The sequence below is a fragment of the Centroberyx affinis genome, unplaced genomic scaffold (genome assembly GCF_046629955.1).
Source record: "Centroberyx affinis isolate AG114_WGS23_722 - 3 ecotype Tasmania unplaced genomic scaffold, CSIRO-AGI_Caff_v1 ptg001478l_1, whole genome shotgun sequence".
NCBI lineage: Eukaryota > Metazoa > Chordata > Actinopteri > Beryciformes > Berycidae > Centroberyx > Centroberyx affinis.
Genome location: NW_027279946.1, coordinates 107,445 through 123,479, shown reverse-complemented (window position 1 = coordinate 123,479; position 16,035 = coordinate 107,445). Strand labels below are relative to the sequence as shown.

Below are 16,035 nucleotides of genomic sequence, written 5' to 3'. Positions count from 1 at the left end.
TTGAGGGACAGGTTACCCATAGTATTTTACCCTTAGTATTTAGATATGACAGAATACTTACAAAATATAACACAGAATAAACTATATTTAATATTGTTCGGGTAACATTTGTGTCAGTGGGTAAAGGCAGAGCCCATAGCACTTTTGGTGAAGTGAGCTTAATGCTGCTGTACATGCAGCTCAGCGGGGCGGTGCTACATTGAGGGGGGCGGCTACGTGCTTACAGCAGAGCTGGTATCAGTAGTGGCAGGTCAGGGAGAGAAAGCTGTCAATAGAGAGTCAGGGATAAGAACCGGAGAGAAGAGCACACCAGCCCGGTGGAGTGGAAAGTCCCAATTTAGCGGGAGGTCGTGGTGATACTACAGCTTGGTGGTCGTGTTTGTTATCAGTCTCGTTAACTACGAACAGCAGGAGCTAACGTTAGTCGTTAGCAGCCTGGCTAGCCTGTTACTCTAACTAGGACCAGTAGCAGTTAGTTGTTAGCAGCTTGGCTAGCCTGTCAGCCGGTTACTCTAACTAGAAACAGTAGCAGCTAACGTAGCTTAGCTGTAAGCAGCTTGGCTAGCCGGGAAGAGCAGCCAAAATGAGACTGAAAGTGGGCTTTATTCTACGGAGTTTGATTGTGGTCGGGACGTTTCTGGGTTTGGTTGTGCTTTGGTCTTCTCTCTCGCCGAAACCCAACGACGATAGCCCTTTTGGAAAACGGGTAAGTGGCAATGGCAACCAGGGGCTTACCTGACCAGTTCAACGGGGGGAATGGCATGTATCGTCATGTATTATCAGGGCTAGCATAACTCAAACCAAAAGCGGACAGAATGTGTAGTGCATGTAGTAACTAACGTTAAGTTATTAGTCTGTCGATGCTGGCTAATATTAGCAGGGGGGTCACTGTAGCAGACGTGTGTTCTCCATAGCGAACACATCACTCCAAATGGAGTAATAGAGAGCACACGTTTGTTCACTGCCGTACTATTTCCCTGGCTAGGTAGCAGGGCTAACCAGCGGCTGGTTGTCATGGAGATTGGTCCCTGGCTAGCTGGCTGTCAATATGTGGTCCGGAGCTAGCAGCTAGCTGGTTTATTGACTCTCGGAACCACACATTTAATATAAGATTGCTTCCTCTCTCGTTGATCTAATGTTAGACCTCCATCTAACTGTTACAGTTAACGTTACATTCCTAAACCAAACACATTCATTCCGGAATGCACATCCGCATATGTCATCACATTAGAGTGGCATTCACTGCTAAGCCGGAACAAGTGTGTTGTTTAGCTGATTTTAGCTGTTGATACGTTGAACTATTGTGCTGTGTGTTTTAGCTGTTGATATGAGTTTGCAGTGATGTCCTATCGGTCCTGGTATATAACGTTATGCCACAATCTGGCCTGTCCACTCTGTGGGTTAACCTCGATACGCGCCATTCTCTCGTAAAGACAACATCACATAAAACATTGACCGTGAATAGGAGACTACATTTGTGGCCTGGAAGACAGTTTGTTTGGGCTTTCCCATTTAAATGAGTTGATTTTTTTTCCAAAGCTGATACTGATACAGATTTGGAATGTAACTCCAGACTGCCTCAGGCAATACCTCACCAATAGTCATTCCTATTATACCTTTTCATTGGACTGTTTTACAACTCTGGAATTATCATGAAAAGGAAAACATTAAACCATGGCTGACTGTTTCATACCTTTCATTCATACATTTCCACTCAATATTTTCTTGATACCTTAGAATTGTTGGCTGTGTTATGTTCAGTACCCCTCTCTTTGCTGTATCCTGACTAGCTAACTAACCCCAAACCTCCCCACAGGGTTCATTAACGTTTTCATCTCATCTACTCTTAACGATGTGCAGCTGTGTAATGCTAAATGCCACTAATGCCCTTTTTCCCCATATACAGGAGGACAGTTTCCTGCCCAGAGGAGACCTAGCGGATCAGTTTAAACCTGTGGTGCCCTGGCCTCATGTGGAGGGAGTGGAGGTCGACCTCAACTCTATCAGACTGAAACATGGTAAGACACACAATTTCGCGTTTTTAAATGGAACAAAAAAGAGGACCAAGACAGGACAAACTCACTTCTCTTATAGATTTCAAACAAAAAAAGCACCCAAGTTTCCTTTCAGTAGATAAGACAAAAAGAATTGAGTTGGGTTTTTTTTGTCTCATGGGCCTTTACTATGTTCACTTAAAGAGGACAGAGTTGGGTTTGCTTAGAAATGTAAACAGAGAGCGGTTGTTTTAGGTGTGTGTGTGTGTGTGTGTGTGTATCCACCTGCAAAGATGTTTAGACTTTCTGTATGCATATGTACAAGTGTGATTACATTTATGTGGGAGTTGTACACTTTCTAAGAGAACAAACAACCTGGACCTCATTCAGCGGCCTTATTCAGAGAGACTAAACAATTTTCTTTGAAGTTGTCAGAAAAACACCTAGGCACTAGGTCTCCGAAGAGTTTATAAAGCGGGGAAGAAATGCTACATCTTACAAAAGAGGCACATAACCAAACGGGCACATAACCAAAAAGCCTGTAAAAGAGGGCAAAACAAAAAAGGGATAAACAGTTGCGTGAATGAATCTTGAGTGTAAGCATGTCTGCAATGAAAACAAGTAATTGTAGGTCATGAATGCCCTTTTTTTTGCACTTGCCATAACCTCTCATCACCTGTTTCTTCTTTGTTTGTGGCCGTTCTCTCCAGGAGGGGCCGACCATCCCCAGATCCCCAACCAGAACCCCAACCAGAAGCAGGTGATCCAGCAGCAGTACGTGACGTTCAAACCCCACGCCAACCCCTACACCGTCCCGGTCCTGAAGAAGGGCGTCCTGGGCAACTTTGAGCCCAAGGAGCCCGAGCCTCAGGGGGTGCCCGAGGGTCCCGGGGAGGGGGCCAAGCCTTTCGTCCTGGGGCCGGAGTACAAAGACGCCGTCCAGGCCTCCATCAAAGAGTTCGGCTTCAACATGGTGGCTAGCGACATGATCTCACTGGACAGGACCATCAGTGATATACGCCACGAGGAGTGAGTAGTCCTACTATAAACTAAAATATAAATGAAGTTAAACAAGAAGACTGCATACATGGATAAGAATAGAGGGTTAAACAATGTAATGGTAAAATTATGGGACAAAAGACATCAAGTATGTAAAAAAAATATGTGGTTTAAAAAATGATAATGATTCTTCTAGCCTAAGTGACTAGTTGGAATCCATGCTAATCCACCCTATACATACAACCCTTTCTATTTATACACAAACACACACACACACACAGAGAGGGAGGGCAGGTTTGGCGATATGAATATTGGGCAAACATTGAAGAACTGACAGACACACACACACACACACAGAATCAGGTAAGGTGTGGCTGTTTGACACACTCATACACACCCCGGTGAACAGCTTGCCTTTAACCAGTCTGACATGTCCATGCTCTATGAGCCAATCCTTGGCTTTGCCAGGCCAGTTCACCTCCAGATTCCCACTCAGTCCATTCAAAATGGAAATAGAAACTTCAAGTCATTTGATAAAGACAGGGTATTCATAACTGGATATTGCAATTTTGTTTACATATCTGAATCAGAAGAGATAAATTCTGTCTCAGTTGACTTGAATTGTGTATTCCACAGCTTTACTTAAACAGTTTTAATGGAGAAAGGTGAACTCATTGGTTCATATCCTAGAATCATGTATGTTTCTCCATTGCATTGGGGAAAACTGAATAAAATCGAATATCATTTCTCCATCAAATAGGAGAATTCATCTTGGCTTCTTGAGTCTAGATTGATCAACAGGAACCTAGAAACCAAGTTCAAAAAGACTCAAAATTCTTCAACAGACAACAGACTTTTGGTGGCAATAACATTATCCAGGTTGAATTGATATGGGCCCAAAGATCCATATGTGAATGCAACAAGCCAATGTATAAACTCATATAGTCAGACATCCATTCATTGTCAGTGGAGCAGTTGTAGGTCTGGGGAAGAACTGTTCATGGTGACAAAGCATATTGAATAGTGTTAAGCTCATATGAATATCAGAAGAGACTTTAAGCATACGTAGATCCCTATTTATGACTTATCACACCCTGCAAATAGAAAGATGGACACAGCAGTGTGTGTGTGTGTGCAAAGATCCTGGTTTTCTAGGAACTGCAGTTTCATGTCCCACCACAGGAGTGAGGGGGAGAGTTACAAACAAAAGTAGAGTTTAACTTTGCTGAAATTTTGCTGGAGTCGAAGAAAAAATGCTGGTGTAAAAAACAATTTAAAAGTAAAAAGTAGCTCATTTAAAATTTTACTCTGAGTAAAAGTTACTGAGTTACATTGTTACATCATACTTTCCCATGCAATGTACAAAGGACGAGAGAATTCAAACTAGATTGTCTTAATTTGGGGGGGGGGGGAATCTAAAATATCTAAAATATAAGATAATTTTGATTAGTTTAACACTTTTTTTGGTCGCTGCATAATTCCATTTGTGTTATTTCCTAGTTTCGATGTCTTTACTATTATTCTAAAATGTGAAAACTAGTAAAAATAAAGAAAAATATGTGTGTCCAAACTTTTGCCTGGTAGTATAAAGGAAAACTGAAAATGCCCATCCCCCCATTATTCAATTCAGAATAGTGGCACATTCTATCAGGGCGTTCACACTGTGAGTGACCCGGTTGATGGATCGCTCCATTCTGACCGATTGTGTGCGGTGTGAGGGGCTCCAATTTCACCTATGTTGTGGTCTCCGGCTGCAGGCAAATCATGTATTTTTGCTTAATGTTGCATTGTTTTAACAACATAAATAGCTAGCAAGCACTAGTTATGTAGCATTAATTAAAAATCAACAGAAAAAGAAGAAGTGGATGTAGCTGTTTTCCCAGCGTTCACTTTTAGGCATACAGGGTATTGTGTACCTGACAACAGAAATAATAGCCTGTCTCTAATAACGGCCTCTAATAGGTCAGATGCCCTCTTTTGTTGAGGTAAATAAAAAAATTGGCCATTATTGGAAGTTTTACAGTAAGCTGCTATCATGGATAAATACTACATAAAATCTTGCCTAGTGCAGCTTTAAGTAAAAGTAAAATTACTGACCTCCAGAAAATCTTCAAAAAAAGGGAAGAGTATACAAAAAGCCTACTCAATTACAGTAAGGAGAGAAATTGTATTGTATTGTGTTGGGTTAGTGAGCAGCAGTCTGCATCTCCATTCCAGCTCACTGCAGGGAATTTGCTAATTATTTCCCCAGTCCAAACCTAATTAAACACCATGAGGTTCTAATTACTTCTGCAATGGAATGGGGAGATGGGGAAAAATGCAGGAGGGACAGGACTCCTAGAAATGAACACACTTCTTGTTGTCTTCCCCTCCAACCCTCCCACCTCTCCTAGATGTAAATACTGGCATTACGACGACAGGCTGCTGACCTCCAGCGTGGTGATAGTCTTCCACAACGAAGGCTGGTCCACGCTGATGAGAACCGTCCACAGCGTCATCAAGAGGACGCCGAGGAGATACCTGGCCGAGATAGTCATGATAGACGACTTCAGCAACAAAGGTGGGACGGATGGACACACGCGATACGCCGCCTGGACGTCCTGACACACACACACCGGTGTCAGTAAGGAATAAATAGTCACCGCGGTAATAAAGGGAGGACGCACAGGAAAGTAGATCGGACGCAATGGCAGCTTAGTGGCAAAGATGGCAGCAAAATCCAAGGATAAATTCCACTTTAAAAACTTTAAAAAGAAAAGAGTGTCATTCATTAGTCACTGCTCTTGAAATGTTAGTACAGAGACGGTCAAACATAGGAAATGCCATCATAAATGTCTTGATTCCGGAAAGTTGACTTTTGACAGAAACAAGACCTTCACCTGACAGCACAATTGCGGGTTAGTTGAGGTGCGCTTGACTTATCTGGCCGACACTCCGACAGTATCAGCAGCCAACGGTTGCTAACGGTTATGCACACAAACACACAGGTCGTATTGTGAATGTGTTCCTTTGCTCTCCTCTTGTGTGTGTGTGTGTGTGTGTGTGTGTGTGTGTGTGTGTGTGTAGTCCATCTTAAGGAGCGTTTGGAGGAGTACCTCAAACAGTGGAACGGTCTGGTCAAACTTTTCAGAAATGAAAAGAGAGAAGGCCTCATCCAAGCCAGGAGTATAGGAGCCAAGAAGGCCACTAAAGGACAGGTATAATACTACTGCTACTACTACTGCTACTAGTTGTTCTACTGCTGCTACTACTGCTACTACTACTACTTCTGCTGCTGCTATTACTACCGCTAGTTCTACTACTATTGCTGTTACGACTACTACTACTAGTTCTACTACTACTACTACTATTGCTGCTGCTACTACTACTACTGTTACTACTACTAGTTCTACTACTGCTACTATTGCTGTTACTACTACTATTACTACTACTGCTAGTTCTACTACTATTGCTGTTACGACTACTACTACTAGTTCTACTACTACTACTATTACTACTACTAGTTCTACTACTGCTACTATTGCTGTCACTACTACTATTACTACTAGTTCTACTACTGCCACTACTATTGATGCTGCTACTACTACTACTACTACTAGTTCTACTACTGCTACTATTGCTGTTACTACTACTATTACTACTCCTACTAGTTCTACTACTGCTACTACTATTGATGCTCCTACTACTACTATTACTAATAGTAGTTCTACTACTGCTACTATTGCTGTTACTACTACTATTACTACTACTACTAGTTCTACTACTACTACTATTACTACTACTAGTACTGTCACTACTACAAGTTTGTAAGTGATTTTGACACAGACAACTCTCAAGAAGTGTCCATTGGACCCATAATGTCCAATAGTTCTAATGCTCAGACCAACTGACTCTATCACATTGTCAGTAAACGGAAGAGCTGTATTATATATGTGTGTGTGTGTGTGTCTAGGTGCTGATCTACCTGGACGCCCATTGTGAGGTTGGAATCAACTGGTATGCTCCACTGGTCGCTCCTATTTCGCAAGACAGGTAACACACACACACACACACACACGCACACACAGCCTCACACACGGGTTTCGTCCACAGAGATGAAGGCCGTCCCTCGGCCAACAGAGATCGTTTCACTCCCCGGTTTCCAGTTCATCACTCAGTTCTTTCCTTTTCAGCATTCTCGGCAGTTCTGTGGGAGTCCTCTTTCCTTTATACACTTGATACTGTTTATGTCTTAGGGGGAGTGTGTTACAATACATGCAAAATTATTCCGTTTCAGCTTGAATGTTTATGCAACAATTTCCCACGACTATGTGGTTCTTCAACTACATACACACATGCACACTATATATAGGATTTTTTTTTTTTAGACTGTCCAACCCATGTGGCATTCAGCCGTGTGTGCCCAGCACTGTTCCCATCTCACCTGTCCTCACCTGTGTGTGTGTGCGTGTGCGTGTTGCGTTGTTATACATAATGTCATCAGCAGTGTTAGTGTCCAGTAGTATTTCCTTTACATCTGTCCTCAACTCTCCAGACAACTGTCATCTCATCTCACCGTCCATAAACAGTGCATACAAACTCATTATCAGTAGCTTACCTATAGTTTTTCCCTTCTGTCCTTATTTCTCTTTAAAGAGCAAATCGACCAAGCTTAATTTTTCTCTTTTGCAAGGAACTTGAACTCTGTTGACTTCATCAGCGCTTCATATCTGTGTGAGAGTCTTCCAGCAGCTTCAGTTCCATCGAGGTTCCAAGAGGCTGTTTCAACAATGCCTCTTTCAATCAAGTCTGTGATATGATGGTGGTTTTATTGGTACTGATGTGCCAGAAGTAGGATTATGTGTGCGTTATCTGTGTGTTAGACGTGCGTACAGTACCATTAACGTATATATGGTAATGATAAAGACCAAGGATTGTGTGTGTGTCTGTCTGTGTGTGCGCGTGTGCGTGTGTAGGACAGTGTGTACAGTGCCACTGATAGACTATATAGATGGTAATGAGTACAGTGTGGAGGCCCAGCAGGGCGGCGATGAGGACGGCCTGGCTAGAGGAGCATGGGACTGGAGTCTGCTCTGGAAGAGGGTACCGCTTAGCAACAAAGAGAAGGCCAAGAGATCACACACCACCCAGCCCTACCGGTACACACACACACACACACACACGCGCACAGCAGGAAGCATGCTAACCGTCATCCCTGTTGTGTTTGTGTCTCCATCTCCCATCCCTTCCTCCATCCCCACCTCCCATCTATCCTTCCTTCCTCCGTGTCTCGGTCTGTCTTGGTCTCAACCCCCACCCCATGTCTTGTATTTGTGTGTATTACTCCCCGTAATACTGGTACTGCCCTCCATATTGTCCTCCATGTACCCCAACCCCTACCTATTCCCCCATGTGTCCTGTATGCATGGACCCCTCTCTGCCCCCCCACCCCCACCCCCTCCACCCTATCAGAACGGTGTCTACGGTGCCTCTGATCGACTCCATCCACGGCCAGGTTTTCTCCATCGAGCCCCAGGGCGGAGGAGACGAGGACGGCTTCGCTAGAGGAGCCTGGGATTGGAGCATGCTCTGGAAGAGGGTCCCTCTGGGAGACAGGGAGAAAAAGCTCAGAAAAACTAAGACCGAGCCGTATAGGTACAGAAAAACCAGCGCACCCCCCCCACCCCCCTCCCCCCCCTGACTAATCTGGAAATAAACAGAGATAGAAAGAAAGCAGCCAAACTAACCTTGAAAGAAAGGCAAACAATATTAAGATAAATATTAAGACTGAGGCGTGTGGGATTGAAGCTGATATTTTGTGCCGATATAAAAGATATTTAAATTTCGTGACAAAAAATTTCAAGTAGTCAGTGTGTGTCCCCCCCCCCCCCCCCCCCCAGAAATGTATTCTCGTCAGGATGGAAAAGCCTCTGAAACGGCAGTTAGATCATAGGACACTAAAAGTCTCCACTGAAACCAATAACAAGGGCTTCCCATAGACGACCAGTGTAACAAGTGTACTAATAAATTCTAAAATAAATACAGTATGTAATCAATCAAACTGCATCATATCCATCATATCAGAGGTGGATGATACCGACTGGACTGTATCTGATGGTTTTTTTTTAATATGAGGCCAATATCGGCCCCACTGTCCTGTCTGCTGGCTATCTCCTTGCTCTAATATTTCTTTAATGTTAACGGGAACTTATCGGAGTTAGTTCCCCTCCCCATAAATGTGTCGCAGGCCTTGCTTGTTTAATATCCACTGTCCTCTGCCTTCCAGTCTGAATCTGTCTCCCTGTGTTTTTTTTTGTTGTTGTTTTTTTTGCACAACCACAAACATTTAATCCTTAGGCTAATCTATCAAAATACGGCCCGTTTCAGTCTACTAACTTCTTAACCTCCATAATAAATGATCGCTATCGAGCCCTAATCCGAAAAGCACCGGGACAGATAGGGCTGTGTCGGGAGAGAGAGTTCCTCCGGCCGTACTGGGGAGCTTCCTGCTGTGGTCTGGGTTCGGTACTGGGGCACCCTTCACCCCCCCCCCCCTCCTCCCCCTTCCCCTCAAACGCTCGCTCCCTCCCTCCCTCCATGCCGTCGTCCCGTCTCGCTCTCACTCATTCTTCCTCCGTGTTTTTCTCTCCCGTGTTTTCGACTGTTTTCTCTGTCAATCTAATCTAAATGTTCTGCATCTTTCTCGCTATTAATATTGATCGACCGATTAATATTTCTTCGAAGGCCCGTCTGAGTTGTTACAAACCACCTGGTTCAAGTGTGTGTCTGTGTGTGTGTGTTCCCATCTTCGGGTGTGGATGCGTGCGTTCTGTCTGCAGGTCTCCAGCCATGGCAGGGGGCCTGTTTGCCATAGAGAGAGACTTCTTCTTTGAGCTGGGTCTGTATGACCCTGGACTGCAGATATGGGGGGGCGAGAATTTTGAAATATCATACAAGGTAGGAAAATTACTTTCACAGATATACATATACAAATGGCTACAATGTGGGGGGAAAAAAATAAGTTTCAGTGTCTTCTCTTCTTCTCTTCTCTCAAAACCCCCTGAATCATATTCGTCTTTTATATTGTTCTAATTCTATTCTCGTGTGTGTGTGTGTGTGTGTGTAGATCTGGCAATGTGGCGGCAAGCTGCTCTTCGTGCCGTGTTCCCGCGTCGGCCATATCTACCGACTGCAGGGATGGCAAGGCAACCCGCCACCTGCACACGTCGGGTCGTCACCCACACTGAAGGTATAACACACATCACACACACACTCGCACACCTGTAATAAGGGTCGAAGCTGCCAACAGCCGATATATATCCTTTAATTTGACTGTTTCCATACCAAATAAGTACAGATGCTGTCCAGCCCCACTGACCTCTGCCCCCCAGCCTTGCCTTCAGGGAGGAGCGTTGATTAGTGGTGTTTTACAGTTACAACCCTCACCCATCTGTATGTGTGTGTGTGTGTGTGTGTGTGTAGAACTATGTTCGTGTGGTGGAGGTGTGGTGGGATGAATATAAGGATTACTTCTACGCCAGTCGTCCCGAAACGCTGACGTTGGCCTATGGGGATATCGGCGAGCTCAAACGCTTCAGGTACCACAGCGCACGGCAAACCACACACACACACACACACACACACACACACACACACACACACACACACACACACACACACACACACACACACACACACACACACACACACACACACACACACACACACACACACACACACACACTTTGACTTTGTTTCTTTGGCTTTTGCTTTTTTTTTTCTCTAAATTGTGCCATGTGCATAGTGAAGAAAGTTAAGGGTATATTTCACAAAAGAGAAATGTCTGAATGAAAGGCCTTAAAAGGTCTTGAATAGAGTTAAATATAGCTTTTTATGTCTCAACTTGCTGGGTTTTTTTGGGGGTTTTTTTCCAGTGATGCACACCTATATTCTGATAGCAGTACAGTTGTTTTAATTTTCCTGTTTATTGTAGCTGCAAAATTGGGTTTAATGCAAAAAAAAATGTCTTAAAGTCTTAAAATTCAACTTGATGAAACTTGAACATTCTCAAGTGAATTGAGAAGGGAATCCACTTTTGGAATTGGTGTGTACTGACCGACTTATTCATTAAATGAATGGCTCATGAACTCAAGTGACTTTTTAACGCACTGGTTGATGAATTAATTGTCGGCTGAATTCTTCGTCAGGGAGGAACATCGATGTAAGAGCTTCAAATGGTTCATGGAGGAAATTGCCTACGACATCCCAGTCCACTATCCTCTGCCTCCTAAAAATGTAGACTGGGGGGAGGTAGGTGCACACACACACACACACAGGATAACACTGCATGTACTCCTGTTTTGTTTCATACGTTTAGAATTCTAGTTGTAACCATTTTGTGTCACATCCTGTGTGTGTGTGTGTGTGTGTGTGTGTGTGTGTGTGTGTGTGTGTGTGTGTGTGTGTGTGTGTGTGTGTGTGTGTGTGTGTGTGTGTGTGTGTGTGTGTGTGTGTGTGTGTGTGTGTGTGTGTGTGTGTGTGTGTGTGTGTGTGTGTGTGTGTGTGTGTGTGTGTGTGTGTGTGTGTGTGTGTGTGTGTGTGTGTGTGTGCGCTCGTAGATCCGGGGCTTTGAGACCAGTTACTGTATTGACAGTATGGGACACACCAACGGAGGCAATGTGGAGATAGGGCCCTGCCACAGGATGGGAGGCAACCAGGTAACGACTCACACACACACACACACACACAGTCTCAGCCCAGCCTAGTCTTACTGCTGTGTGCCAAAATACACATCATATAAACATTTGTCATTTCACACATTCCCCACTGACATAAGACAACTCGCCACTTGATGTTTTATGAAGTTTCATAAAGTCATTTTGACTAGCAGGCTACTATAATGATATATACTTTGTCTTGTATTCATCTCCAGGTAGTAAAAAGGTCTCAAAAGTTCTCAATTTGTGTTAAACTGTATTAGTTATGTATGAATGCTGGCTGGTTTAGTGTGGACATTAATTGTGTGTGTGTGTGTGTGTGTGTAGCTGTTCCGTATCAACGAAGCCAACCAGTTGATGCAGTACGACCAGTGTCTGACCAGGGGGCCTGATAACTCAGCCGTCATTATCACCCACTGTGACCTGAACCAGAACACTGAATGGAAATACTTTAAGGTAAGACACACACACACACACATGTATACACACTCAGGAGGCTGCGCCACAAAGGAGGCTAAGAAAAGCGTCAGATAACAGCATGTTCCCATACAGAAGAAGTTTATTTAACAAAAACAAAAAAAAGAAGACAACCACAGAAAATGTAGAAAAGGAAAACCATATGATTTCCCATCAATGGAGTGTGGAATACTAATATTATCAGATAGATGGCGACATATTCACATCCGCTCATAACCACAGATATTATTGTTACTTGGAGATTATATCTACAAGTTAAGGTGTCTGTGATGTTAATCGAGCTGGAGACAAATGTATTTGTTGTTTAATTCAGTCTCTGTTTTGCACACTTCTTTGGATGGGTGCAGAGCATTGTCACCAACAAATATTGAACATATTAGAATTGACGAGAATTCACCCGCCCTCCCTGTCTCTCCCTCTCTTTTTCTCCCTCTATCCATCCAGGATCTCCATCGGTTCACTCATGTGCCAACAGGTAAATGTCTGACTTTTTCATTAATTTTTCACAGACTGATTGATTTAACTGTCTGAAAGAAATTGAAACCATTAATTTAAATTACATTTTTTTTCTAAGAATTTTTTAGAAAACCGACATTATGCACTAAATGCATATTGTTCTTCAAAGACCTGAGAGGGTTTGTTTCCCTCTCACAGTAATTCTGCGGTAGCTAACACAAATTCTATGAAAAATATAAGCCATCGATGGTGTTACTCCATGATGAATGTTTGGTTAATACAGCTAGAAAATAGTGACATTAAAAAATGAGGAATTGATTTCATTATTTTCAGTGCAGTGCAGCCTTCAAGTTATATTGACAGCCGAATAAGAACTGCCGTTATTTTTGTGTTTAATTACTAAGCCACTATGAGACATTTACATGTATTATGTTAAACTACTGGTGTAAAGCTAATTCTATGGTTATCTAAACTAGGGGATCTCAAATGTTTTCATGTCACGGACCTCTAATTACACCCAAATTCGACCACAGACCCCCATTGGATCAGATTTAGTCCCAGGGACCCATAAGGGACGATTTTAGATGATTTATTATTTAATTGTATAGCTGTCTACACTGTACATTGTGAGATGATAGGGGTGAGAGTGAAACCTATGATTACAGTAGTCATTCTTATACATTCTATGTTTGGGATCATTTCTGGTGAATTAAATTGTCGCGAAATGAATGAGACACTGGTCTGTACAATTAACAGCTGAACAGAATAGTAAGAACACAGTAGTAAGTTAGAGTCAGTTGTACTAATTGTAGTAGAAGCAGTACTAGTGGCAGTAGTTGCAGTAATGGTAATGTGTGTTGTTTTAACAGGTAAATGTCTGGACCGCTCTGATCTGCTCCATAAAGTTTTTATATCAGACTGTGACACCAGTAAAACCACTCAGAAATGGGAGATGAACAACATAGTGGCCGTATGAAGACTGGAAACCTCGGACACAAATAAACCACTCAGCGCTTGGAGATGGACAGAGTGACTGTATGAAGATACACGCACACACACACACACTAATAAATACATCCTTACCAGGGTAAGACCGATAAATTGGTTTGCCAAAATATAAGGCTGATATTGGCATTTTTATCAACTGATGGTCAACTATGGTGCCAGTCTGTGAAACCTGCAGTGAAACCTGCCTCACTCTGCCAAAAGGAGCCGCTCACCCACCTGAAACTATTGCATTAAGTCTGGGTTTCAGTGGAGAGTTTTCGTGTCTCGTGGTCTAAATGCTGTTACAGAGGCTTTTCCACCCTGACACGAGTAAACCTGGGGGAAACGCACTGAATTCTTGGAAATCTTTGGAATTCTTTGGCACGAAAATGGTGAAATTTAAAGATATTGAATATTGGCACATAATTTCGGCTATCGACAGCTTCAATCTAAAAATATCAATATTGGCCAAAAACCCATATCGGTCAAACCTTTATCCATGTAGACATATGTAGGCACATACACACTCCAGATGCCAGAACAACCGGTTGGAATGGAGGCTGAAGCTACCGGTCCCTGACAACCACCAGGTGGACAAACACTGAACTGGAAACCAGTCGGACTCTCTCACTGACTGGCTGACCGCCTCTCTCTCTCTGTCCTTGATGGTGATTGTGTTTACATGGCAACTCTCCATTGGTTCTTTTGGTCTCTCTTGGTTCTTTTCTAAACCAATCAGTTGACTTATAGATTTATCAATCACAAAGACTAGCTATTTAACAGTGATGCTATTCGTGGGAATCTTCAATCAACTCTTCAATCTGATTAGCTCATTTATCAGAGTCCTTTTATTGGTGGAGGATTCATTCATGTGTTCAACCAATCAGGCTACTTTTACATACTACTGTACACTGGCTAGCATGGTGCTGATTTTTGTCCGGCTTTAAAGGAATAGTTGACCCCAAAATTGCAAATTCATTCATTATCTACTCGCCTCCTATCAGTTGAAAGTCCACTTCAGTTTGTTGGGCCACCGAACACACAGCGAGTTAGCCCCCGTAAAAATGTCCTATTAACAATAGTTTGGGACAAGACTTAGATGGAAGTACAGGGGCTACCTCGCTGTGTTTTTGCTGGTCCCACCAACTTAAGTGGAGTTTCAACTGACAGGGCGATGAGTAGATAATGATGGTGGTGAACTATTCCTTTAAAACAGGTTTAGATGGATTTCAGATGGGTTAAAATAGATGTGAAATTAAATGATGCCATTGATAGCATTACGCAAGGAAAAGATACTAATGGAGCTCCTTCAGAATACAAACCCGAAATATATTGGATATTTAAAACTCGATCAGGCGAGCCAACTGACTTTTCTAGACGGGGAAACCGCTTGGTTAGCGATGTGCTAACTGGGTGGTGTCATGCTAACGTTTAATGTTTAATGCTAGCGAACACTCCCCGGTCTTTCCTGTTCAGTCATCTACACCAATGTCGTTAGTATCCCTTATTAAAATGAATGGTCACCACTAGCTTGAAGCTAACAATCTAGCTTGTGACACATATTGGATGGCATGGTGAACGCTAACAAAGCTAACAGGCTGATTTTTTTTTTTTTTGGTTCATGGAAATGCCAAAGCAGAATTTCTTTCACCACACTGTGACAAAAGCCTGAACAAGAAAAGAAATGAAAAATGACAAACTTAAGATTGAAATGTCAAGGTATCACTTGAGGATAAACCTCCAGGAGAGGCCAAACGAAGCACTCCTTTTAGTCGTCCTGTGGTAAAACCCTTCATACAGAATTGGTTTTCCCGGGGCGTCCCGGCGGCTCAGCGGTCTGGGTTCGAATCCGGCTCGGGACGTTTGTCACATGTCATCCCACTATCTCTCCCGATCTTCCCTGTCTCCCTTCAATGTCATCTGTCTAATGAAGGCAAAAAAATGCACAAAAAAAAAATCGTTTTCCCTAAACCATCTCGAGATTGATTCCCAATATCAGCATCCCTCCCAGAATATGCTTATTTGAAGTCGGTTCCAAAGGCACAATGGCATGAGTAAAAGCAACTCACACACTGCCATTATTTTGTCTACTTGACATCGAGATCGTCCCGGTTTCTTTGACGGCCGTTGACTTCTATAGAGTTCCATCGGCTCCAGTTAATTTTCATTTACTTCCACAGACTTGAATTGTGAGAAGATTAGCATAATGTTCAGACCGAGATGGTGCAGAGACACTAAAACCCGACTGTTGAGGAGAGCACAAGGAAAACTGATCCGACTGACTTATTAACTGCCTGCCTTACTGACTGACAGTCTTATTAACTAATTCAGTAGCTGACCAACTGACTGTGTGACTTCATTAACTGCCCGACGGACTGACAGGATGACAAGGAAAAAAAAAGAAAAAAACAAAGGGGAGTTGGGAT

General features: G+C 43.0%; 1 protein-coding gene across 2 annotated transcripts; it reads left to right on the top strand.

The window, feature by feature from the left end:
* The first annotated feature begins 256 nt into the window (after positions 1-256).
* galnt7 (UDP-N-acetyl-alpha-D-galactosamine: polypeptide N-acetylgalactosaminyltransferase 7) lies at positions 257-15,655 on the top strand. Of its 2 annotated transcripts, none has more exons than XM_071526911.1 (15): positions 257-706; positions 1,907-2,018; positions 2,705-3,023; positions 5,387-5,553; positions 6,060-6,190; positions 6,946-7,025; positions 8,445-8,627; positions 9,812-9,929; positions 10,099-10,221; positions 10,455-10,570; positions 11,180-11,282; positions 11,591-11,689; positions 12,017-12,145; positions 12,611-12,641; positions 13,492-15,655. In XM_071526911.1, the coding sequence occupies exons 1-15, from the start codon at positions 584-586 to the stop codon at positions 13,596-13,598; spliced, it is 1,941 nt and encodes a 646-aa protein (XP_071383012.1). In that variant the 5' UTR covers positions 257-583; the 3' UTR covers positions 13,599-15,655. The 2 variants fall into 2 exon arrangements, with proteins under 2 accessions (XP_071383012.1, XP_071383013.1); XM_071526912.1 differs by lacking the exon at positions 8,445-8,627 and adding an exon at positions 7,949-8,131.
* Positions 15,656-16,035: the final 380 nt, after the last annotated feature.

Bases quoted from the DNA above. Each gene is read 5' to 3' on its own strand.
- galnt7 (XM_071526911.1), top strand. From the start codon at position 584: ATGAGACTGAAAGTGGGCTTTATTCTACGGAGTTTGATTGTGGTCGGG. The intron at 707-1,906 runs GTAAGTGGCAAT...CCCCATATACAG, and splicing joins ATAGCCCTTTTGGAAAACGG to GAGGACAGTTTCCTGCCCAG. The intron at 3,024-5,386 runs GTGAGTAGTCCT...CACCTCTCCTAG, and splicing joins AGTGATATACGCCACGAGGA to ATGTAAATACTGGCATTACG.